This window comes from Hyperoodon ampullatus, assembly GCF_949752795.1.
Source record: "Hyperoodon ampullatus genome assembly, chromosome: 3".
In the NCBI taxonomy this organism is placed as follows: domain Eukaryota; kingdom Metazoa; phylum Chordata; class Mammalia; order Artiodactyla; family Ziphiidae; genus Hyperoodon; species Hyperoodon ampullatus.
Genome location: NC_136916.1, coordinates 94,408,156 through 94,433,366, shown reverse-complemented (window position 1 = coordinate 94,433,366; position 25,211 = coordinate 94,408,156). Strand labels below are relative to the sequence as shown.

The window sequence follows — 25,211 nt, the reverse complement described above, 5'->3', positions numbered from 1 at the left end:
CATGCCAAAAAGGAGTAGTTTGGCAGGTGGTAGTAAATGTGTACAATAAGAAGGTATAAAACACTGGGGGCTGTTCTATACTTAAATGTCCTTCCTAAAAGCGTTAAAAAAATTTTTTTTAACACTATTATGGCTAAAGGAAATAGTTCTGAAGATACCAGTATGCTGTTCCGACAGTATAATTGGTTAGAAGTGTGAGCTAAGGCACCATATTGTCTGGATTTACACTCTAGCTCTGCCACTTGCTGGCTGACTATAAAAGCATTTCTGTGCCTCAGTTTCCTTGTGCGTAAAGTGGGATTAATGATTCCTACCTCATAGAGTTGCTGCGAAGACTTAATGTAGTAATGCATGTAAAGCACTTAGAGCAGTGCCCAGCAAATGTAAGAGCTTATTAAATGATAGCTGCTATTCTCTCTAGAGTGGAGCTCTTTTTGGGTCAAGGATCTCTTCGTGAATTTGATGAAAGACAACACAGCCTATCTCTCCAGAGAAATAGACACACAAACACACACACGTGAATCATGCATAAATGGGTCTTGAAAGCCCATCCATAGATCCCAGGTTACATACTTTTTCAAAGCTTCTGCTACTGAGAAAAGAGGAATGAGGACCTAGAACTTAGGCTCATAATACACTAGAAATAGAAGCTGTTGACTTAAAAGTGTTCTCCTGTGACACTGGAAACTTGTTTCTATTACTTCTGAAAGGTAGTAACTGAGGTGGTTAGCACAAGCTCTGGAGTCTGACCATCTGTGTTCAAGTTTTGGTTCAATCATTTACTAGTTTTGTGACCTTGAGCATAAAACTGACCTATAATTAAGGAGTTAAACATTATTCTCCACTGAACTTAATTGTTTTTTTAACAATAAGCTCCCTCTTCAGGTTTCCGGTCTTATAATGACAGTGATCTTTATCTCCTATAGTTGTGCCTGTTTTATTTTTTCTTTCACAGTTTTAATTCATCCTTTGTTTACCACATTTCAACTCTGGATCTTTTCATGTCATGTATGGATTAGGAATCTCCCCTTAACTTAAACTTCTACTTCCCAGACATTCTATACTCAATTGCTCTTAGAATTAGTTTCTTTAAACGCTATGCTTTAGGTTACTCTCTTACTAAAATCCTATGTTATCCCAGTTACATTCCTAAGCATACTTATAGTTCTCAGGTTGATATTCAGGTTCCTTATTCTCTACTCATTTGTTTTTCATCCTAATGTAGTGTTTGCTCCAAGCCTTCCATTTATGTACAACTTGCTAAATTCTATTTTAATGTTTTACAGGTGAAATAAATAGCACCATTTATTGAGTGCTTACTCTGTCATAGGCACTATTCTAAATGCTTTTATGTATCTTTTCACCAAATCCTCATAACATACATGAGAGGTAGGAGGTGTTCCCCATATTATGGATGATAGTAAGTTGCTCAAATTCATAAAGCTAGTAAATGATGGACTTCAGATTCAAATCAGGATCTTTCTGACTCCAAGGCCCATGTTCTTACTCAGTATACTACACTGACTTCTAACCAAGCTCTAAAAGAAGGTAGGTGATTTAGAGCTGGTGGCCACTAGAATTTCAGTCTCCAGACCTCAAGTCAACCCACTTTATTAGCTCATATTTAAGTCTAAATACTTGTGTACTATATCTTTGGGCATATTACTTTACTTAATCCCTGCCCTCAAGTAGCTCAGGCAAGAGGCAGATGAATACAGAATGTGAGAAATGCTGCTGTAACAGATGGAGCAGTTAATTCGGCTTAGACTTCTCAGGAAGGGGCTTAGACATAGGAAAGGAGCATGTTAGTAAGAGGGCATTCTGACTGAGCAAACAATGTAAAGACAGTTAAAGGAGAGAGACATTGCACTGTGGGTTTAAGGAGCAGAATAACCTGGTAAGACTAGGCAAGTGAATGAGAGTGAGGAGAGGGTATCTGGAAACAAGGCTGGTCCAAGTTGTGAAAGTTAGCCATCATAACGGGATTCTCATAAGGGTAGGGATTTTTAAAACTCCCATTAATAATTAAATGTCTTGGGACATTTAAGTTATTTAATTTATAAGTTCTGATTTATTAGATAAGTACTGATAAAATAGAGAAATGTTCAGTAGGTCCATAAGATTAAGCATTAAACAAAGTTTATAAAAAACAAAACTCAATTGGTAATGTAAACTGGCACCCCCATCCCTCCCCAGTTGAGAAACAGAGAATAACATGGGGAAAAAGAGAACCCCTAGACTAGATTTAAGGTCAGAGAGACTTTTCCTCATATAAACACTAGGCTCTTGTGATCTCTTGACTTAATGGTTAAACTAGGTTTGTAAAATGAGAACTAACAATACATGGTAAATGACAGCCCCTTGGCTAAGACAAAACAGCAGAGTTTTAGCTTTCTAAATGTTCATGCCAGTAACGGTCTGAAAAAATCTACTTTTATAGCTTCAGTTTCTCTTAATAAGCATGGTTTCCAGTACCACAAAAATGTTTATCAGTCACATGAAGGCATTTCAGTACTCTTGCAACCTGAACAAGAACATAAAACATTTCTTCCTTATCAGTTTACTTTCAAACAAAGGGCCATTTACAGGTTAAAGTTCCCCTGTCGTCTTACTTTAAAGGATTAACCTTTCTTCCAGCCATAGTTATTAAAAAATCTTTCATTCAGAGAATAAATTTGATAAACATAAGTTGTTGTAAAATACTGTAACAGTAGCTTTTTGATAGGTAATTTGTATTAGAGTTGTAAATACAAAAAGATGACCAGAAATAAGAGACTGTTTCTAACAAAGCTTCAGGAAAATCTTGATTATTAAAACCCTTGTATCTTACAAGTTTTGCATACAGTTTCAGCTCTTCAGAGCCCTCTATCAATAAGGCACCTGCAATAGTAAAAAAAAAAAAATTGCTACTGCAGCCTTGGGAACACCTCTTAGTGTTGTGTTGTTGCTTCTCTGACATACACTTTTAATCAAGAGTCATACCTTTATGTACATCCTAAATTCCAAGTATAAACATTGCAATTGAACTAATGGACTGGAGTAAAATCATAAATCCTTAGATTAACTATAGCAGCCTCTCATGAATTATTTGAATTTCATAAAAATATGAAGTGTCAACACAGGGTGGAATGGTAACTGATTTTTTGAAAGCTCGCACATTGAGACACATGAAATTTCAAGCTGTTGTGTGGAGCTATTCTGGTACCAGGCAGCATCCCCTCACTGTATACATAGCAACTAGCTACTGGGTTTCTCAAAGCCAAACAAATGATGGTTTTGAAGATCAACATTGTCCTTTGCCCTATCCATGATTCAAAATGGAGGAGTCTTCCTGTGTTTGATTCCCTTTAGCTTATTTGAGATGAGCCCGGGAAAGGAAAAAGATCATTGAGTGAAATATAACCTCCTGGAATATCATCTCCTCAGTGCAGATATCCTTGACAACAACAGGAGCCTTTCATTCAGCCAGATTGCAACAGGTTCCAAGTCAGTGTCCTGTATGGTTCACATGCTCCTGGAGAACATCATGCAAACTTCTTCTTGGTGGCTGTGAACCTCTCCATGTACTGAAAATCATGAAAGAATACATGTGTTATTTTGCCCTGAGCAAATAACTAACGTATTGGTTATTTAGGATTTTATGATTTTTTTTCCTTTAGGTTTTTATGGTCCTTCATTTCCTACAAAATCTACCTATTCTAAATGCAAATTTAAAGCACATGGTTTTGTGGGGTGTTTTTTTTTCCTTTATATCTTAATAGGACACCTATCAAAAGAAAAAGATGCTTTACAATAAGCTGTCTAAAGAAAAATATCATCTTGGCACAATACCATTTGGCTGATTCTCAGAACCCACCTCCAAAATGGAGAACAAATCCTTATTGACATAAACGGATTATACATATGTCCTGTACCTAGAAACACTCATTTGAGTTACTTCACCTTTCTCTTCTCTGGAGCAGTGACTAGAAATTCAGAAGTACACTAATACATACCTTATCATAGCCTTCCAGTTCTCGAAGTTTCTTTATTTCAAAAAGGTTGCCTTCTACAGCAAGCAGACAGATCTGGGAATCACTGAGGATGCTCTGTGGAAGCATACTGAGCTCAAGACAATTCTCCTCCAAACGAAGAACTTTAAGGCGAGGACAGCAAGATATCTTCACTGAGATCTGAGCTATCTATTGAACAATTTTAAAAAGGGATAATAGGAAAAAGTATAAGCACTGTAATGATTATTTTTTACTAAATTAAAAAATCTTTACTTGACTATTTGTCCTAGTTCTTTCTTCTACCACCTCCATTTTCTCACTACCCACTCATTCCAGAAGCCTCTTGTGTTATCCAGCTTCTGTTACTGCTCCACTTTTTTGGGGAAAAAAGAACAAATCTTTTTTGAAGGTCACCAGTGGCTTTTTGGAAACAAATTTTTCTGATAATAAAAGCACTTCATTATAGAAAATTTGAGAATCATATGAGTTTAGAGAAAAAAGTTACCTGTAATTCATCACTGTAAACATTTTGGTACATTTACTGCCAATCTTTTATGTGTACATAGATGCCAACCACTTTACTGCCAAAGTCAAGGATTCGTTGCCCTCATTCCCTGTTGCATCTGACTGTGCTATGTATCCTTTTCTTGAAACTCCCACTTCTTGTACCTAAGTGCTGTGTTTTTCTTCCTATCTTTTGAATTATTCCCGATTTTTGGCTTCCCTTCTTGTTTGTATGGACATTTTTCAAGCAGCAGTCCCTAATACTTAATATTCAATCTTTCTAAACTTTCTCCTAGAAAGCTCATTCATTCTTTTTTGCGGTACGCGGGCCTCTCACTGCGTGGCCTCTCCCATTGCGGAGCACAGGCTCCAGACGCGCAGGCTCAGCGGCCATGGCTCACGAGCCCAGCCGCTCCGCGGCATGTGGGCTCTTCCCGGACCGGGGCACGAACCCGTGTCCCCCGCATCGGCAGGTGGACTCTCAACCACTGCGCCACCAGGGAAGCCCAGCTCATTCAGTCTTAAAGCTATCTCTTCTTTTAAGCTATCTATCTACATTCATTTCTGCCTACCTCTATTCCACTCCTATGTTTCTGATTTTTAGTAAAACACATTGGATGTTTCACCATCATAACCCACTCAGCATGCCCATTCCCAATAGCACAACTCTTCTTTTAGGCTCTGGAGCTCAGTAGCAAGCAGTTATCTTTGATGCATTCAGCTCTTCTGCCCTTTAAATGCTCCAAGCCACCTAGTTATATTTACTATGCCTGGTATCATCTCAGACCATCACCTGGGACCTTGTTAAAACTGCAAATTCTCAGACCCTACCCCAGACCTACAAAATCAGAAACAATGAGTGTGGAGCCCAGTGATCTCTTAACCAGCTCTCCGGGTTATTCTGATGCACACTAAAACCTGAGAACCACTGATTTAAGGCAGCATAGGTGAATGTGGAGCAAGTGCTCAATTTGCTTAACAAGTTTTTTCCAATATTTTTTGCCAAACATTCAGAATTTTTTTCCAAAAAGCTCAAGAACATACAAGAATATCCACTTTAAGGAAAAGATAGAGCCAATCTCGTCCAAGACTGACTGAATTTCATCATAACATAAGGTCAGGACAATCTAGAACAGTTTTGTCCAATAAAACTTATTGCAACTAGTGGAATGTTCTATATCTGTGCTGTCCAATATGGTAGCCACTAGCCACATATGGCTGTATTGAGCCATACTTGAAATATGGCTGTATTGAGCCATACTTGAAATATGGCTAGTGCAACCGAGGAACTGAATTTTTAAGTCTAATTTAAATGAATTTTAATGGCCATGTGCCTAGTGGCTACTGTAATGGACTCTGCAGATGTAGAAGCATAGACACTGGAAAAACTAAAGACTACCCAGTCTCACTATGATCAGTGTTTCATCATTTGTGCCTTATGTCTAGACCAAAGATTGTTTCTCCAGTCAGATACGTGTTAACCAAAGAGTTTCTGAAGTTATGGAAATAAATTTCAAATACTGAAATTAGAGCTGTCCAACAATCTCCAAAACTCCTATCACTGACGGTTTTTCCGCAAAAGCAGGACACACACTTGACAAAGATGTCAGCAAAAGGACAACTGAATGAACTCTGATGTCCAACTCTGAGAACATATGAGTTTAAGCCTCTTTTCCACTCTATCTTCCCGACATAGCTCCTTGCTAGATGATTAGAGGTATATCTGAGGATGATTTGAAGAACTCAAGGTTTGTGAGACAGGGGTTTAACTTTTGAAATTGCCTCACCATGTTACCCACCCTACCCTCCAAAAAACACCTACACAACAAACACACCCAGTGTCTCAACTAACTTCACGGCACTTTGGGCTTTGAAATTAGTCCAGCCCATAGAATATACCTCTCTTCTAGCCTCTTATACCCCTCTCCATGATTACAGTTTAGAGAACAATTGTTTATTCAGGAGACTGTAAACCCACATACATGCTGTAGAAAAAAACCCTTAAGCTCTAGACCTGGTTCTGGTTGAGGTTGAGTTCGATGACCTGCAGCTCCCGCACTGTGTCAGGTATGCTCCGAATTTGGTTCTTGGAGAGATCCACTACATCCAGGTGCCGTAGGTTACAAAGTTGGGATGGTAGTGCTCTCAGCTGGTTCCCAGAGAGGCTCAGGGTCTTAAGGGCAGATAGTTGCCCAAAAGTAGATGGCAGCTCTCTCAACTGATTGTTGTTTAAGCTTAGTGTCTCTAGTTTTTTCAGATTGCATAACTCATCAGGAAGGACAGCTGGCAAAGAAAAATTTAAAAACCTGAATCCAATACAGCTGAAAAACACCTTTGATGAAGTTTATAAAAACTATATGGCAGTCTGTTATGCCTCTTGTTAATACACATAGGCATTTCACATGTTGTGCCATTTTTAAGTATTGCATTTTTACCAACATAGTCTTCAGAAGGTGAAGGTGCCATCAAAATTCAGGAAAGCTATGTATATAACAGGCTCCTTTTGTGAAGGGGCCACTACACAATCCCACAGCAATTTTGTGGGATTTGGAAGGCCCTCTCCTTACCATCCCATCCGCCCTTCCAAATTAGCAGCAAAGTTAGCTCTGTTTACATTACACCCCAAAGATGGTCCCTTTCAAGTCCAAATTAACCTCCTACCAATCATTACACCAGGAGAGGAGGCTTATAGATGTAATTACAAGAGATAGAAAGCTTCAAGGACTCTGACATTCTTCTGCATCTTGAGCTCCTGAAGTTTCATAACAAGAAAAATCAGCTTGTAAGAAAAAAAAAAAACCCTTCTTTTTTTTTAAGATTCTGATACATTTATTTGAAAACCAGTTTAATAACATTATAATCGTACTCCACACTGTATTCCAAGAGAAAAACCACCCTTCTTAACAGCTGATAACTAGCAAAATTCCCAGGCGCAAAAGCCATACTCAGTTTGTTGTTGTTCAAGGACAGGCTCTTCAGCAGAGTGAACTTCCCTATAATCATAGGCGGTAGACTCTCGATCTTGTTGTTGGACAAGTCGATGGTCCTGAGATTGCTTGTCAGCTTCTGCAACTCTGAGGGGAACTGAAGAAAGGGGCTCTCAGCGCCTTACCTATTAACTTCACCGCCCGCCGTCCCTCTCCCTTTAAATTCCCTTGGTCGGATCCTCCCAGTCTCACCTCGGTCAGCCCACGGTCCTTAAGCTGAAAGACACCAGTTTTCTGCGCTGTTTCCACATGAGCGCGGAGGGCACTGTTTCCCATCCTAGCGCCAAGGCTCAGGTCTCTGCGGGAAGGATGAGCAGCTGTAACCACTCGGCCCGGCACCCAGCCACCCTGTCGGCCTCCCGGCTATGTCTCAAGCTCCAGCTGTCACCTCCTGCCGATCCCTGGATCTTGGGGGCCAGCTCAAGAGTGGCAAGGAAGAAAGGGAAGAACACCAGGCCCCGCCGCTTTTGCAGCTGTTCGAAGGCTAGACGCCGCTAGGAGCCTACAGAGGATCAGGGATCCCCGAACTCGCCTCCTACCCCTCAGCTCACAGCCGGCTCCGCAGAGGAAGACCCGGGACCCGCGCTCGCCTGGGATGCGCTCCCCAGGCTTCCGCCGGGGCGGAAACGCCCTGTGACGTCATCGAGCCGCGCGGTGCGTTCCGCTCACTCTCCGCGCCACCCGGAAAGGCGGCTGCCAGCTATGGCTGAGGCGAACCCCTGGGACCCGGCGTCCGAGCCAAACGCTGCGGGGCTACTGCTGGGCCATTTCGTAGCTTCGGGGTTGGTTACTCAGGTGCGTGGGGGGCGATGGCGTCATGAAAGGGGTGCCCACGGTGGCGACAGAAGATAGCTGTGAGGTGGTGGTGCTGGCTGCGGGAGTGGGTGGGAGGGTGCTGGCTGGGGGCTGTTCTAGAGTCGTGGCCGATGGAGCTCCTTGTAGGCAGCAGAAGTGACTGGTCCGCGGTGGGTTCTGCAAAAGCGGGGCTCTAAGGAGATGGTGTTTCAAGTGTCTGGCAGGCGAGTTATCCCAGGTCAGTTCTTGGGCGGTAATAAAGACTAGTGTTACCCGCCTTTTTTCATCCAGTAATACCGCCTCTAGATTGTAATCGGTGGCGGGGTTGGGAAATAACGGGTAGGTGGTTAAAACATACGTTCCCAAAGAACGCTCGTTTGTGTGAAATACTGAAGCATTGCGGCAGGCGCCGGGTACAGGAGAGCGCCAAGGGAAGCACGCATCTTTAAAGGCCGGTGGGGGCGGGGAACAAAAAAGCATTGGTGAAAAAGACCCGAGAGACCTTGGAACATGATTGGAGGAAGGAATTAATTTTGAGAAGGAGAGAAGAGGGAGATTGGCCAAAGGGTGGTAGTTTTAGGTTCGGCGGGAAGAGCATGTTCATAGGCCAAAGGGAACAAGCCAACAGAGGGAGAAATTGAAGATGTGAGGGAATAATGAAATAGAAATGGCAGATATGACAAGGGAATGGGAAAAGTGGGGTTGAGAGAAGGGAAAGAAATTTTGAGATAATGAGGAAGTTGAGGAATTTCACTAAAAAGGCAACTGAGAAAAATAGAAAAGGTAAAACCATCTACAGAGATTAGCACTATGCACATGATGAAAGATTTATGAAAAATAGACAATTTTTTAGACCTAGAAGAGTCATTAGAGAATTCTACTATCTACTTACAGTAATTTTAAGATGCAGAAACTGAGACCTGAGGAGACCAAGAAACGTGTCCAGGGCCACTCAACTAGTGAAGTAGAGTTAGATCCCAGAGCTCTCCCTTTTCTGACACATTATATCATCTCTAAAATGAACTGTAATAGATGATAGATACTGTAACACTATCTTGAAAGAGTTTAAACGTCTGTTGAAGGACTTTTCTAGATTACTTGAAGACCTAGTAGCCAGACCTTATGGATTTTGGGGGAAACGAGGGGTAGGAATGAATGCGTTGGAAAATAGGCAAAACATAACCACAGCACTCCCCAGTTCTCACCTTCCTCACTTCTCTCCTGTGTTTTCTTGCTACCAGATTGCCTAGTGCTCTCACCTGTATTGTCCAGTTCTGTAACAAAGTAATTTGGTAAATTCGGGCTTCCCTGGTGGCGCAGTGGTTAAGAATCCACCTGCCAATGCAGGGGACACAGGTTCAATCATTGGTCTGGGAAGATCCCACATGCCACGGAGCAACTAAGCCTGTGAGCCACAACTACTGAGCCCAGGTGCCACAACTACTGAAGCCCGTGCGCCTAGAGCCCGTGCTCCGCAACAAGAGAAGCCAGAGCAATGAGAAGCCCGCACACCCCAACGAAGAGTAGCCCCCGCTCGCCGCAACTAGAGGAAGCCTGCGCACAGCAACAAAGACCCAACGCAGCCATAAATACATAAATAAGTAAATAAATTTTTTTTTTTTTTTTTTTTTTTGCGGTACGCAGGCCTCTCACTGTTGTGGCCTCTCCCGTTGCGGCGCACAGGCTCCGGACGCACAGGCTCAGTGGCCATGGCTCACGGGCCCAGCCGCTCCGCAGCATGTGGGATCTTCCCGGACGGGGCACGAACCTGTGTCCTTTGCATCGGCAGGCGGACTCTCAACCACTGCGCCACCAGGGAAGCCCAATAAATGTTTTTTAAAAAGACCTTCTTTTTTTTTTTTTTTTTTTTTTTTTTTTTTTTTTTTTTTTTAGTTTCTGCTTTATAACAAAGTGAATCAGTCATACATATACATCTGTTCCCACATCCCCTCCCTCATGCATCTCCCTCCCTCCCACCCTCCCCATCCCACCCCTCCAGGCGGTCACAAAGCACCGAGCTGATCTCCCTGTGCTCTGCGGCTGCTTCCCACTATCTATCTACCTTACGTTTGGTAGTGTATATATGTCCATGCCTCTCTTTCCCTTTGTCACAGCTTACCCTTCCCCTTCCCCATATCCTCAAGTCCATTCTCAAGTAGGTCTGTGTCTTTATTCCCGTTTTACCCCTAGGTTCTTCATGACATTTTTTTTTTTTTTAAATTCCATATATATGTGTTAGCATACGGTATTTGTCTTTCTCTTTCTGACTTACTTCACTCTGTATGACAGACTCTAGGTCTATCCACCTCATTACAAATAGCTCAGTTTCGTTTCTTTTTATGGCTGAGTAATATTCCATTGTATATATGTGCCACATCTTCTTTATCCATTCATCCGATGATGGACACTTAGGTTGTTTCCAGCTCCGGGCTATTGTGAATAGAGCTGCAATGAACATTTTGGTACATGTCTCTTAAAAAGACCTTCTTATAATCTTACTGCACAGCTAGGCCCAGTGAGGAAACTGAAGATTTGTAGCATGATTTTACTTTAAGCAAACTTTACATATAAAAAACCTATTTTTATTACAAGGATTTATCATTGATTCTTTCAAAATGATGTATTATATGATCCCTTTAAACAGTCCATCCCTTAAGTGCACATCCTCCCATGTGAATTAAAAATTGAGTGATGCTTAAAATTGTGATGTGATATGATACAACTCTTATAGAAAATGTTTGTTTCAGCTTTGTTCTTTTTTTTTTTAATATTATTTAGGCTCCCCTCGGTCTTAGTTACAGCGCATGTGATCTTTAGTTGAGGCATGCAAACTCTTAGTTGTGGCATGCATGCGGGATCTAGTTCCCTGACCAGGGATCAAACCCAGGCCCCCTGCATTGGGAGCACGAAGTCTTACCCACTGGACCACCAGGGAAGTCCCAGTTACTGAGCATTTATAATGTTTAGTTCTTTCTGTCTGGAGTACCTTTTCCTTCCCATCCATCATGAGCTTGTTAAGGGCAGAGAGCTTGTTTCATTCATCCTTGAATCTTCTATTGCCTAACTCAATAAATGTTATAAAATTGATTATCATCAGTCAGCAAACGTTTGCTATGAAGGGCAAGAGAATAAGTATTTGAGGCTTTTAGGTCCATAGGGTCGCAACTAGGCTGTTGTAGTATGAAAACAACATGAGATAATAAGTAAATGAATGAGTGAAGTTGAGTTTCAATAAAACTTTATTTCTGGACCCTGAAATTTGAATTTCATATAATTTTCATGTGTCACAGAATGTTTTTCTTTTGATTTTTTTTCTCCAACAATTAAGAAATATAAAAACCATTCTTAGCCCTTAAGCTATACAAAAACAGGCAATGGGTGCATTTAGTTCATAGGCTGTAGCTTCCCAATCCTTGGCCTATATGATATCTGAAGTTCTTTCCTGTGCTAACATTCTAGAGAAGAAAAGGAGGATAGAAAAAATTATGGATGAAGCCAAGGGATGAACAAGATAATATTCTTATTCTGAGATAACCTGCAATTTAAGAATGCAGCATAATACAGAATGAAAGGATAAAAAGGAGGTGGGGGGTAGGCTTTTTCAAGGAATAATTATGCCTGGACAAAACATTCCTTTATCTAAGAGAGAGAGAATGCGGAAGGAGACAGTATGAATGACTTGTAACCAATAGAGGTCATTTAATGAATCAGGTGAATGATTCCATAGCCCAGGAAGTGTTTAATTTTAGCCGCAGGAAAGTCTGAGAGACTAGGTCATTTGTGTAGAAGTGATTCTCCAACAATTTCAACTTTAGAATTTTTTGGTAAGCTATCAGCAATGCCAGTCTATTGTGCATGATGCCTTAAGAAATAGTACAAAGTGATTTTCTTCTTTGTTTTTCTTATTTTTAAAATATTAATATTTGGCCAAAAGATTTGTGATGGTGGAGGTTTTAAAAAACAGGAAATATACATTGCACTGTCCTACTCTGTATTTCATTTTTCAGGGGCAGCGTTGGACATAATATATCCTCATATTTTAGACACGTGGGCATGCTATTCCAACACACACATAAACTCTGACATATTGCTGCTTTCTCTGTTCACTTACCAATAGGAGATGTTAAATATATCTAAGAAATCAACTTCTTGCTTTGTGAACTTCTCCAGACTACAGCAGATCACAGATCTTCAAGCTGAAATCTACCAGGTAAATTATGTTGGAGTTTTTACTTTCTACCTCTAGTATGGAAAAAAATCTTAACTGGCTCCAACAGTAATCCTCTTGCACGCAGAACACTGTCTAGCACATAGTCATATAGGCTTTTCTTTGCAGTAGTTAATAATAGTAGTAATGGTCATAGTTGTAGTTAGGAGTAGTAGCAGTAGCAGCAACAGGGCTTGAACACCAAAATGAAGAGATTCAGTAAATCCCTGGGCTCTCATAACAAATCATCCTCCTGGTCCCCTTAAATATTCCTGAGTTAAAGACTGTCCATTTTTATCAAAGCCTTTACTTCAGGCTACTTTCTGCATGAGCTAAGTGTTTTTTTGTTTCTAATGTAGAAAAACCTGGAAATTGAACTCCTAAGTCTAGAAAAAGATGCAGCAGATGTTGTCCATCCTTCCTTTTTGGGTAAGTGGTTTAGTTAAATGAGTAATCATTGAAATTTCAACTTTTTCTTGGATTACTTTAAATAAGCACTAGGCTATAAAATTATGATAATTTTTCCAGGTATTGCCCCAAAGCTAACAAAGTCAGTAGAGCTTAAAAGACATGGGGCTTCCCTGGTGGCGCAGTAGTTGAGAGTCCGCCTGCCGATGCAGGGGACATGGGTTCATGTCCCGGTCCGCGAGGATCCCACAAAGGCTGAGGAACTTTCCAGATGAAAGGATCCTAAAGAGACATGACAGCTAAAGCACAGTGTAGTCATGGATTGAATATTTGATTAGAAAAAAATTTTTTTGATATAAATGACATTATTGGGATATTTGGTGATGTTTAAATATAGGCTGTATTAAATATTGGTAGTATTGTACTAATGTTAAATTATCCGAATTTGATACTTGTAGTATAGTTACATATCTTGTTCCTATTTTGGGAAATACATGCTGAAGTTTTAGGAGTAAAAGGTCATGACATCTGCAACTTACTCTCAAATTGGTTAGCAAAAATATATGTATGGGCATGTAGAGAAGAAGGGGAAAAAAAGAAAACATAGCCAAATGTTAGTTGGTGAGTCTAGGTGAAATGTATATGAGAGTTCAATCAATGAGCTATTCTTGAAACTTTTAAGTTTGAAATTTTTTCTAAATAAAAATTTAAAAGAAGAGACAACTGACAGCCATTAACTGAATTCTGGGGAAAATATTGAAATAAAAGTAGCTTAAAAGACAAATATTTGTTTTTTAATGCTCTAATATAGAATATTAGAGACAGACACTTTATGTGAAGCATATGGCTCTGGCTATAAAAACTGAACTATGAATAGAATTGGGAAACACAAAGAATTTAGCACTAGATTGGGTTGTCAGTAGTAAAAGTAAGAGAAAATAGTTGAAAATGAAACTGGTATTGGTATTAAAGACAGCAAAGGGGAGATATTTAGGAGAGAAATGGTGGGATTAATTTTTGACCATTGTTAGTATTAGTGACTTCAAAACTTGTCCTGTTGCTAATTATAATGACTGTTTCTGGTTTGTGTAGCTCAGAAGTGTCATACTCTGCAAAGCATGAATAATCATTTGGAAGCGGTGCTAAAAGAAAAGCGGTCCCTCAGGCAAAGACTGTTGAAACCCATGTGCCAAGAAAACTTGCCTATTGAAGCTGTTTATCACAGGTTAGACTAAAAAGTAGAAGTTAACAGTCACACATGTTCCCTGAGGGTAGTTTTTGTTTAGACTAGTAGTTATTTCATAGCATAATTCATTAAACAGTATATGAGTGATCATATCTATTAACATTATTATTAATGCTGATACATTAAACCAGAAAGAAAATCCTTTACTTTTAAAGAATTGTAGCAATGGTGAAGAGAAAGACATACCTTTTGCCCATTGTGTCTTAGGAATTATAAATAATGACTTTAATGAAAGAAATTAGATCCATAACATATAGTAAGGTGGATAAAAGTCATTTTTATTATGTATAGACAGCTTTCTGTGATGTAAATTTATTGTTGCATTAATGTTGCCTCTGTATAAAAATTCTGTTGGGGGAGTTTAAGCAGGGACAGATGAAAACAATGTCATCTAAAAGAAAAATAACAGTTCTGATCTCACCTCTGCTGTTTATATGCCTCAGAGCCTTGGGCAAATGATTTAAGTTTTTGCCTTAGTTTCCCAATCCATAGAATGGGGATGCTTTCTATTGCTCTCTTTCTCATAGGAGTATGGAAAGTATCAAATTGAAGGTGTAGGTTATTATTAATAATAAATAACAAAATTAAAAAGCACTCATCTGGGGATCTGATTGCTAACTTTGTCTGCCAGTGCCTCACTAACTGACCCTGAACAAGTCAATATTTCCTCTAAGTGTCAGATCTTTTATCTTGCAGTAAAATAATAAATATACAAATCCCATTCTTGTGGATATATTCAGTATTCAGTGTAGTTAAATATCATTAATGTGTATATTATACATTATATATATCAGAAGAACTGAGTAATAGTTTTAAGGCATTTTGCAAATACAAAGATTCAAAGTAGTTACATGTGTAGGCTATTTCAGTGAAGTACATTTATCCTTATTGTCTTCACCCTTCACCAAGAATGAGTAGATTGAAATGGAATGAGGTTTTACCTAGAGAAATTTTTTTTTAAAGTTCTTCACTCTTTTTTAAATTTTTATTTATTTTTTAAAGTTTTTAAAAATTTTATTTTTGGCTGCCTTGGGTCTTCGTTGCTGCGCACGGGCTTCTTCAAGTTGCAGCGAGCAGGGGCTACTCTTCATTGTGGTGCACGGGCTTCTCATTGCGGTGGCTTCTCTTATTGCAGAGCACGGGCTCTAGGCGGGCAGGCTCAGTAGTTTGTGGCCCACGGACTTAGTTGCTCTGTGGCATGTGGGATCTTCCCAGACCAGGGATCGAACCCGTGTCCCCTGCACTGGCAGGCGGATTCTTAACCACTGCGCCGAAGTCCCAATTTTTTACTTATATGAGAAAATTATTAACATTGATATTTGTCTAACATTAGATTGGGTTACAGATATGATTAGTGTTGTCTCTTTCTGTTTTTGTGTTTGGATGAAAAGTTAATTCCTGTTTAAAGTGAAAGAGAAGAACCTTTTTTTTTTTTTTTTTGCGGTACACGGGCCTCTCACTGCTGTGGCCTCTCCCGTCGCAGAGCACAAGCTCCGGACGCGCAGGCTCAGCGGCCATGGCTCACGGGCCCAGCTGCTCCGCGGCATGTGGGATCTTCCCAGACCGGGGCACAAACCCGCGTCCCCCGCATCGGCAGGCGGACTCCCAAGCACTGCGCCACTAGGGAAGCCTGGAAGAAGAACCTTTTTTATCACTGATATTTCCATGAATGCAGAAAGGTTATTAACAGCTCATTGGGTGGATTGTAATTCTCTTAATTTCATATTAAAGGTCCTAATTAAAGGGAAAAAAGAGAACACAAAATACCTGAACTAAAAAAAAAGAAGAGTTGACTTTTTTTCTCCCTCCTTCAGATACATGGTGCATTTGCTGGAGTTGGCAGTAACTTTCATTGAGAGATTAGAAGATCATCTTGAAATAATTAGAAATATCCCTCATTTAGATGAAAATCTAAAGAAAATGGTGAGTATTACCAATAGCATTTAAGTACCTCATCAACTCCTTCCACATTGCTTTTAGCTATCTTTAGTTCTTTTATACTAGAATCTCAAATGTGTGATCTCGTTTAACTTTTTTTGTTGGCTAATATTATGAGCAAATTACTTTTTTTTAATCAAGATACCTTTTCTTTATTTAGAAGTCATTTTACATTGTTTTATTCCAGTATTTAATAAATATGTGTTATCTTCATTGTGCAAGGGACTATGCTATAGGTATCATGAGAGATAAACAGATATGACCAATCCCTGCCCTCAAATTCTCAAGGTTTGGTGAGAGAAAGTATAAGATACTCTCTACTTTATTGTATTTGCACAATGAGTGCAGCAGAGAATTATAAAGAAGATGCTATCTTTTAAGCACAGAGAAGGGGGTGATTACTTTCACTTTAGGGAGATTGGGAATAGGATAGGAAGTAGGAATACTTGAATAAAGTTTTAAATAGGAGTTAATAGCAAGCTCCATCTTGAAGAATCAGTGAAAACTGGATGTGCATCAGAAAGAGTAGTTCAGCCGAAAGCAGCAATGTGAGGAAAGCCATGAAAATGAGAGAGCACAGGTAGTTTGAGGGAAGAGTGGTACTCCACTTTGGCTGATGCTTCAAGGTATTGAGAGGGAGATTGACTCGGGGTTAGTTTATGGAATATTTTGAAAACCAGACTAAGAAATTTAGACTTTGTCTGAGTACTGGGGAATCATTGGATGTTTTTTTCTTTTGTCTTTTTAGAGGAGGGCACAGAGGGTTGGCTTGAGCAGGACTGTACCTTAATCATGGAGAAAATATTGGATAAAGTAGACTGAGGCTTGTCACTCAAAGTATGGGCAGAGCATCAACATCACCTGGAAGCTTGCTAGAAATGCAGAATTGCAGACTTCTTTCACTTTAGACCTTCAGAATCTGAATCTACATTTTAACAAGTTCCTCAGGTGATTCCTATGCACATGAAAGTTTGATGAGCTGTGGTGTAGAGGACTAGGCAGAGGAACAAAAGGCAGAGGAACTTGGAGAATAAATACAGTCATTCAGAGAAAAGATTTAAAGCATAGGAATACAAAGGATTGTGTAGATTTTTAGATTTTGGAGGTCAAATTTCTAGCACGTGGCTACTATTTGGACAAGGGACACATCCAAGGAATGAAGTTTCTAGCCTTGGGGACTTGAGGATAAGTAGGATCAAGAGATTAAAGAAGCCAATGAGTTTGTTTTTTGATATGTCTTGCAGAGATAGTAAATGTTCAGTCATGGTTTGTTGAACTGTGGTTAAATCGAGTTTGAGATATTGAATATGCATCTAGATGGAGATTTCCAGCAAACTGAAATGTAGGACTAAATTTTAGGAAGAAGATTAGGTTTGACAATATAGATTGAGGGTCATCTGCATTGAGGTGATCACTGAAGACAAAGGAGAGATGAACTCACAAAGAAACAGAACATATAGGACAGCACAATTTTAAGGAGCCTTTGTATTAAGGGGCTGGAGAAGATCAGTTGTCAACTTTTGGTGTCATTATTTATGATATAGTAATGTTGTGTTAATGACACATGATTTCTCTCCTGTTTTCCCCTTCTTTCAAATGTTATAGAGCACAGCTTTAGCAGAGATGGATATTTTGGTGGCTGAGACAGCAGAACTGGCAGAGAATATACTCAAGTGGCGAGAACAACAGAAGGAAATTTCCTCTTGTATGCCCAGAATATTAGCTGAAGAAAATTTTCTTCATAAATATGATGTTACAGTGCCTCCTTAACCTTTTACTTCTAAAGTTAATGTTCAAACTATTAATGCAAAGTAATTATCAACTTTTAATTTTTGTTTAATTATATGTAGTCATGTGAAGTCCATTTCTAGTCAATTATAACATGGGTATTTATAGACTTTGCCACTAGCAATACTGAAAGAGCCCTCTTTATATTGAAATACCAAGATTCCAAGTTCATTAAGACAAAACTGAATTTTCCTTTGTTTTTCAATGTATTTTCATTCCACTTCAATAAAACTCAAATATAACTATGATAATTAACGTGAGTGCATTAACCATATCTTAGGCAGCAGACTTTATTATGTTGTTTTTTTAAAAAAATGCTTGTTTCTGAGTTAGAAGAGTCTTGAATCTGAAAGTATGTTGCTTATTCCTGTGAGATTGTCACTAAGTATGCAAAAAAGAGCAAAATAGCAGACCTGACCGCTATCCTGTGAAAGGCCTGCTCGTAAGATTGGTCCTTGGCTGGCATCTGGGAACTTAGATTTCTAGGGTTCCCTCCACTCACTGATAAGAGTTGCTCGCTGTGACTAAGGTGTTTGTACAGTGTGGTTTGTGCTGAACACCAGCTTTCTTCCTGGGAGTCTAGAATTTTGGTATATGCTAGGCAGAAGGTACCTATGTGACTAGCCCGCAGTAATAACCCTGGCACTGCATCTTTAATGAGCTTTGTGGTAGACAACATTTCACACGTCACAACTCAGTTGCTGGGGGAATTAAGCACATCCTGTGGGACTCCACTGGCAGGGACTCGAAGATTGTGCCTGGTTTCCCCCGGACTTTGCCCCATACACCTTTCCCTTTGCTCTTTTGCTTTGTGTGCTTTTGCTGTAGTAAATCATAGCCATGAGTACAGTCATATGCTGAGTCCTATGACTCCTCCAAGCATATCATCAAACCCAGGAGGTGGGAGGGGGCTCTTGGGGACCCGACACACTAAGCAATTCCAGAGGGTGTTCACTGGCAGCCTTAGAAATAGGCAAAGAAGTAGAGCAGAGCAAAGAAAAAGGCACATTATTGTAAAACTTACAGAGGTTTTACAAATTGCTCAGATATTTTACCTGAGATTATTATGCATATAAAAGGGAGTGGTATACTAAGTCTCAGGATGCTTTCATTTATATCAGTAGTACAACTACCCTTGGCTTATTTTCAGACTTGGGGTTCTCTTTCGCTTTTTTTTTTTTTTTTTTGGCTGAGTCAGGTCTTAGTTGTGGCATGTGGGATCTTCGTTGTGGTGCCCAGGCCCTTTGTTGCGGCCCGCGGGCTTCTCTCTAGTTGTGGTGTGCGGGTTTTCTCTCTCTAGTTGTGGCGCGCAGGCTCCAGAGCACATGGGCTCTGGAGTTTGCAGCACACGGGCTCTCTAGTTGAGGCACGAGGGCTCAGTAGTTGTGGCGCGCAGGCTCAGTTGCCCTGTGCCATGTGGGATCCTAGTTCCCCAGCCAGGGATCAAACCTACGTCCCCTGCACTGGAAGGTGGATTCTTTACCACTGGACCACCAGGGAAGTCCCCTCTTCTGCTTTAAATGGATGCTTCAATAATTTTATACTGTCCTATTCTCTGTATCACTGGAGTTTACTCATCCTTGTATTCATCACACTCTTAAAGGCAAGAAGACCTGAACATAGTGGATGAGTTAAGTAGTTTTTCATAAGGAAACAGGATCATTACCCAAAACTACCCCTGCTAAAAAACATGTCTTGAAGCCTATTTTGCTGACCTTTGCAAATGGGATATAGAAGAGTGGTCATAATTTCTTGAACATTGCCTAGAGTCTTTAAGCAAAACTTTTAGTTGTATTTCATTAGAAATCTGTTCAAGCCCAGCCTTGGTTTCAAACATCTTACTAAGCTTCTTCATGTATTGTCATACATACATATATATATATATATGAGTATATGTATGTATATATATACATATATATGTGTATATATATATATTTTTTACATCACATATGTCACAATTATTGATATACCTGGTTGTTTTGGGTTTTATTTTTGCTTTTTTGACTTTTATGTCTTTTTCAAAATAAAAAAATAAACCTGTGATTTTTAACTAAAATTTTGTGGCTCTTGTCTGAATCCTATATGATTAAAAGGACAGATTCTTTATTTAACATACACAGTTAAAGTGTAAGCATACAGGTTATCTGATTCACAAAAGCTTGAGGTAAGTTGAGACTGAGGTCTACTACAAAGAGAAAAGCTAATTTAGTCTGTGCTAGAGTCAATAAGTGTGCATCAGTTTTTTTTTTCCTCAGCTTCTAGATATGTGGATAATAAAAACAAACAAAAATAACTCTGAATGTCTTTCTATTTAACACCAGAAGTTGTGTGAGATTTGTGAATTCACTTCCAACATAATAATGATGCCACTTTATGAAGACTCTTCTGAAGGAATTGAGATTCTACCTGGTTTTTCCAGCATTTTTCTTATTTTATTCCTTGCTTTGATCTGTGACTCTGCCAGCCTGACCCGTGTTATCCTCTCAAACCTCCATAAGGTTAGGAAAATAGTCTGAGGAATAGGAAAACCCAAAGGGTTTCTTGACATGCAAACTATAGAGTTGAGATATTAATAAAACTAATCAATGTATTGTGGAATTTTCTGAGATGTAAAATGAATTTATGTAAGAGATTTATTCTACAATTTGGGGAATCTACTCATGTAATTGAGTTTACTTTAAATTAGTATAGTTCAAGATAAGCAGATCATGTTCTAGAGTTCTTTTAATTTTGCCTTTTCTTTTTCCTTTTTCACCATTTCCAAGTTATATTTTCTCTTCTCCTTTTGGAAATACCTCATAAATATTTGTAGGAAAAATTTACATTAGGATGTGGTAGGAACAGGAGTCCCATTAGCAGTTTATGAACTTTTCCTGGGAGACTATAGACCTCTGATGTTGCTCTACCAGAATTTAGGGTAAAAAAATAGGAGTCAAATATCTTACTTGAGACTTTGAATCACTTTATTTTCTTAATGGGGAAGGCTGGTAAAAGTGAAAAGTCATTCATTTCCTGAAGGTTGTTGTGAGATGACATTTTCAAGGAGACCCTACACAAACTCTGAATATGCTTCCTTATCAAAAATCAATTTACCTCTAGAGGGCAACATATACTTTTTCTTTTTTTTTTTTTTTTTTGTCTGTCAGGTCTTAGTTGTGGCATGTGGGATCTTTGCTGAGGCATACGGGATCTTTCCTTGCAGCGCACAGGCCTCTCTCTAGTTGTGGGATGCGGGTTTTTTTTTTTTTTTTGCTAGTTGTGGCGTGTGGGCTCTATAGTTTGCGGCACACGGGCTCTCTATTTGAGGTGTGTAGGCTCAGTAGTTGTGGCACACAGGCTCAGTTGCCCTGCGGCATGTGAGATCTTAGTTCCCTGACCAGGAATCGAACCCGTGTCCCCTGCCTTGGAAGGCAGATTCTTTACCACTGGACCACCAGGGAAGTCCCATATACTTATTTTTGATCAGTAGATGCTAATAAAATTTTCTGTAACTTACATTTTCTTTTCTGAGTCTTAGCTTTTGTGGGACGTAAAAATTTACCTTGGTCAATGAAGATTTATTTGAAAAACTTTGCTGGATGGAAAGCTTTCTGTAGAATACCTGACGGTAGGTGGGAATCATGGAATAGGATATCAGTAATCTGAACTGCCTTATCTCCCCAAGCTCATCTTAATCTTATATTCCTCTCTCCATCTCCACCCCCAACTTCAGGAGATTTAGAGACAGGGCTTGTCTTTAGCTACTACAATATGGAGAGTAATAGCAAAGGCTTTAGAATTATACCTGGTTTTGAATCCACGTTCCACCATTTACTAGCCCTATGTTCTTTCTAACTTATTTAATATCAGTCTCACTTTCCTCATCTCTAAATGAGATGATAACAGTACCTACTTCATGGATTCTTGGGAAAATTAAATGAGATAATGCATAAAAAACAATCAGCTCCTAGTACACAATAATTGAAAGTCACTGCTGTTAGTTATAAGCAAAACAAAGATGGCTTTGGTAACTCCCTTTCTAAGCTATTCCTTTTATTCCTTCAGGCAATAAGTTCCAAAAATATGAGTTAGATATGGTGGAACTTAGTTAAAGAGACCTTTCTGGATTCCCTGAAATTTTACCATGTAAATCATGGTGAGGTCACTCTAAGGAGTCAAGAGGCAGAGAGCTAGCTTGGTTAAACCACAGAACAGTGTAACTTCACTTACAACAGAGGAAATTCAGATGAAAACTTCTGAGTTATCATTTCTCACCTATCTGGTGGGCATAAATTCAAAAGTTTGTCGAGATACTCTGTTGATGAGGCTGTGGAAATACAAGCATGCTTAGCATTGCTGATGGGAATGCAAAAATCAGTCATATGGCCCCTACAGAGGAGAATTGGGGAATATTTAGCTTAACTGCATAAGCATTTCCTTTTGGACTCAGCAATTCTATTTATAGGAACTATCGCAAAGATATACTGGCAAAAATAAGAAAATATGTATGCACATGGCTATTCATACCAGGAATATTTCCGATAGCAAAAGACTGGAAACAACCAAATTTGCAGTTAATAAGGGACTGATAATATAAGCCATGGACATCCACATTGTAGAGCACTGTGCGGTTGTAAAAGGGAATGAGGTGTATCTGTATTTGCTGACAGGGAGTGATCTACAGGATCCACTGTAAAGTATAAAACAAAGTCAGAATCAGGACTTCCCTGGCTGTCAGTGGTTAGGACTCGGCGCTTTCACTGCTGTGGCCTGGGTTCAATCCCTGGTCAGGGAACTAAGATTCCACAAGCTGCGCAGTGCAACCAAAAAAACAAACAAAAAAAACAAAGTCAGAATTGTATGTATGATATGTTACTGCTTATGTAAGAAAGGGGGGAGATTAAAAAAAATATATATATATATACAAAACTAAAAATCATGGTTACCTATGGGGGAGAGAGTCAACAGGGTAGAGGGAATAGGGTAAGAAGTTAAACTTCTGAATAGATCTCGTTTTGTAAATTTGACTTTGGAACCAGGTAAATATATAATTATAAAACAAAATTAAAGGATTCCTAACATTGATAGAAAAATGAAACATTTGACTATATATCAAGTTGGTGGCCTAATCAAACTGAGAGGAATTATTTCAAATGACTTTAAAATTCAGTAAATTTGACTGAATATTCCTAGTGAGATATTCCCTATGAACAAAAAAACTCCAAAAAAATAAACCGTTTTCAGTATGCTTCTTATTGATGGTATTATTATTATCATTATTACTCAGAGACTGTGAGTATACCATGGGGTAAAGCAAATGACTAATTATGTTGATGTAGTTAGGGTAGCAGTATATGTTATGGAAGACAGTATTTATACTCTTTTTTTGAAACTTTTTTATTTTATTGAAGTATAGTTGATTTATAGTGTTGTACTAATTTCTGCTGTACAGCAAAATGACTCAGATATACACATATATTTTATATATACATAATGGAAAAGAATATTTTATATTCTTTTCTATTATGGTTTATCCCAGGAGATTGGATATAGTTTCCTGTGCTATAGAGTAGGACCTTGTTGTTTGTCCATTCTATATGTAATAGTTTGCATCTACTAACCCCAAACTCCCAGTCCATCCCTCTCCCTCCTCTCCTGCCCCTTGGCAACCACAAGTCTGTTCTCCTTTGGGAGACAGTATTTATAGATGTAAGGTTTCAATGAGACTAAAAACTCTGTGGTCCTGAATTTGAATTAAAAGTATGTATACAGCAACTATACTTCATTTAAAAATAAATAAATAAATAAATAAATAGAACTATCCAAATGGAAAAAAGACCTTAAATCAATGACAAACAAAATAGCAACAAGCACCAAGATTATAGTCTCTGAAAAGCAATTCATACTAAAAGGAACCACATTGTGCTGTACAGTACATCCACATGATTTGTTTATTTAATTTATTTTTTAAAAATATTTATTTATTTATATTATTTTATTTATTTTTGGCTGCGTTGGGTCTTAGTTGAGGCACGCGGTATCTTTGTCGAGGCGTGCGGGATCTTTCGTTGCGGCGCGCGGGCTTCTCTCTAGTTGTGGCGTGTGGGTTTCTCTTCTCTAGTTGTGGCACGCAGGCTCCAGAGCACGTGAGCTCTGTAGTTTGTGGCACACAGTCTCTCTAGTTGAGGTGCACAAGCTCAGTACTTGTGGCGTGCGGGCTTAGTTGCCCTGCAGCATGTGGGATCTTAGTTCCCTGACCGGGGATTGAACCTGCATCCCCTGCATTGTAAGGCAGATTCTTTACCACTGGACCACCAGGGCAGTCCTGGCTTGACTATTTTATAACTGGAAGTTTGCACCTTTTGACCACCTTCACCCATTTCTCCCACCCCCCACCCCTCACCTCTGGCAACAGCCAGTCTGTTCTCTGTATCTATGGGCTTGATTTTTTTCTTTCTTTTTTTTAAGTTTAAATTTTTATTTATTTATTTTCTTAATTTTGAGCTTGATTTTTTTGTTTATTTTTGGTTTTGTTTTAGATTTCACACTCAAGTGAGATCATAGAGTATTTGTCTTTCTCTGTTTTATTTCATTTAGCGTAATGCCCTTGAGGTCCATCCATGTTGTTGCAAATGGCAAGATTTCATTCTTTTTTTTACTAAGTAATGTTTCACTGTGTGTGTGTGTGTGTGTGTGTGTGTGTAACATATCTTGTTTATCCATTCATCCATCAATGGACACTTAGGTTGTTTCCATATCTTGGCTATTGTAAATAATGCTGCAATGAACATGGGGGTGCATATACCTTTTCGAGTTAGTGGTTTTGTTTTCTTTGGATAAATACCCAGAAGTGGAATTGCTGGATCCTATGGTAGTTCTATTTTTAATTTTTGAGAAACCTCCATACTGTTTTCTATAGTGGTTGCACCAATTTACAATGCTACCAACAGTGCACAAAGGTTCCCTTTTCTTCACATCCTTGCAAACACTTGTTGTAGCTTGCTTTTTTTATAATAACTATTCTAACAGGTGTGAGCTGATAATCTCATTGTGGCTTTGATTTGTATTTCCCTGATGATGGTGATGTTGAGCAGCTTCTCATGTACCTGTTGGCCATCTGTCATGTACCTGTCAGCCACTTGTATGTCTTCTTAAGGAAAATGTCTGTTCATTTTTAATTTAAAAACTCCACTTTTTAATTGAATTTGTTTTTTGGTTTTTGGGGTGGTTTTTTTTTTGGTCTATTGAGTTGTATGAGTTTTTTATATATTTTGGATATTAACCCCTTATCAGATACATGATTTGCAAATATCTTCTCCCATTCTCTAGTTTGCTTTTTCACTTCTTTGATGGTTTCCTTAGCTGTG

General features: G+C 39.0%; 2 protein-coding genes across 3 annotated transcripts; one reads left to right on the top strand and one right to left on the bottom strand.

The window, feature by feature from the left end:
• Positions 1-3,524: 3,524 nt before the first annotated feature.
• LRRC57 (leucine rich repeat containing 57) lies at positions 3,525-8,126 on the bottom strand (the record flags this gene model as incomplete). The annotated part of the gene is made up of 6 exons (XM_079700883.1): positions 3,525-3,566; positions 3,996-4,181; positions 6,511-6,779; positions 7,442-7,580; positions 7,676-7,781; positions 8,035-8,126. The coding sequence occupies 6 exons, from the start codon at positions 8,124-8,126 to the stop codon at positions 3,525-3,527; spliced, it is 834 nt and encodes a 277-aa protein (XP_079557009.1).
• Positions 8,127-8,185: 59 nt separating this feature from the next.
• Positions 8,186-18,107, top strand: HAUS2 (HAUS augmin like complex subunit 2; the record flags this gene model as incomplete). Of its 2 annotated transcripts, XM_079699537.1 has the most annotated exons (6): positions 8,186-8,278; positions 12,396-12,488; positions 12,845-12,914; positions 13,986-14,118; positions 15,954-16,062; positions 17,683-18,107. In XM_079699537.1, the coding sequence occupies 6 exons, from the start codon at positions 8,186-8,188 to the stop codon at positions 17,845-17,847; spliced, it is 663 nt and encodes a 220-aa protein (XP_079555663.1). In that variant the 3' UTR covers positions 17,848-18,107. The 2 variants fall into 2 exon arrangements, with proteins under 2 accessions (XP_079555663.1, XP_079555664.1); XM_079699538.1 differs by lacking the exon at positions 12,396-12,488.
• Between the last annotated feature and the right edge of the window lie 7,104 nt (positions 18,108-25,211).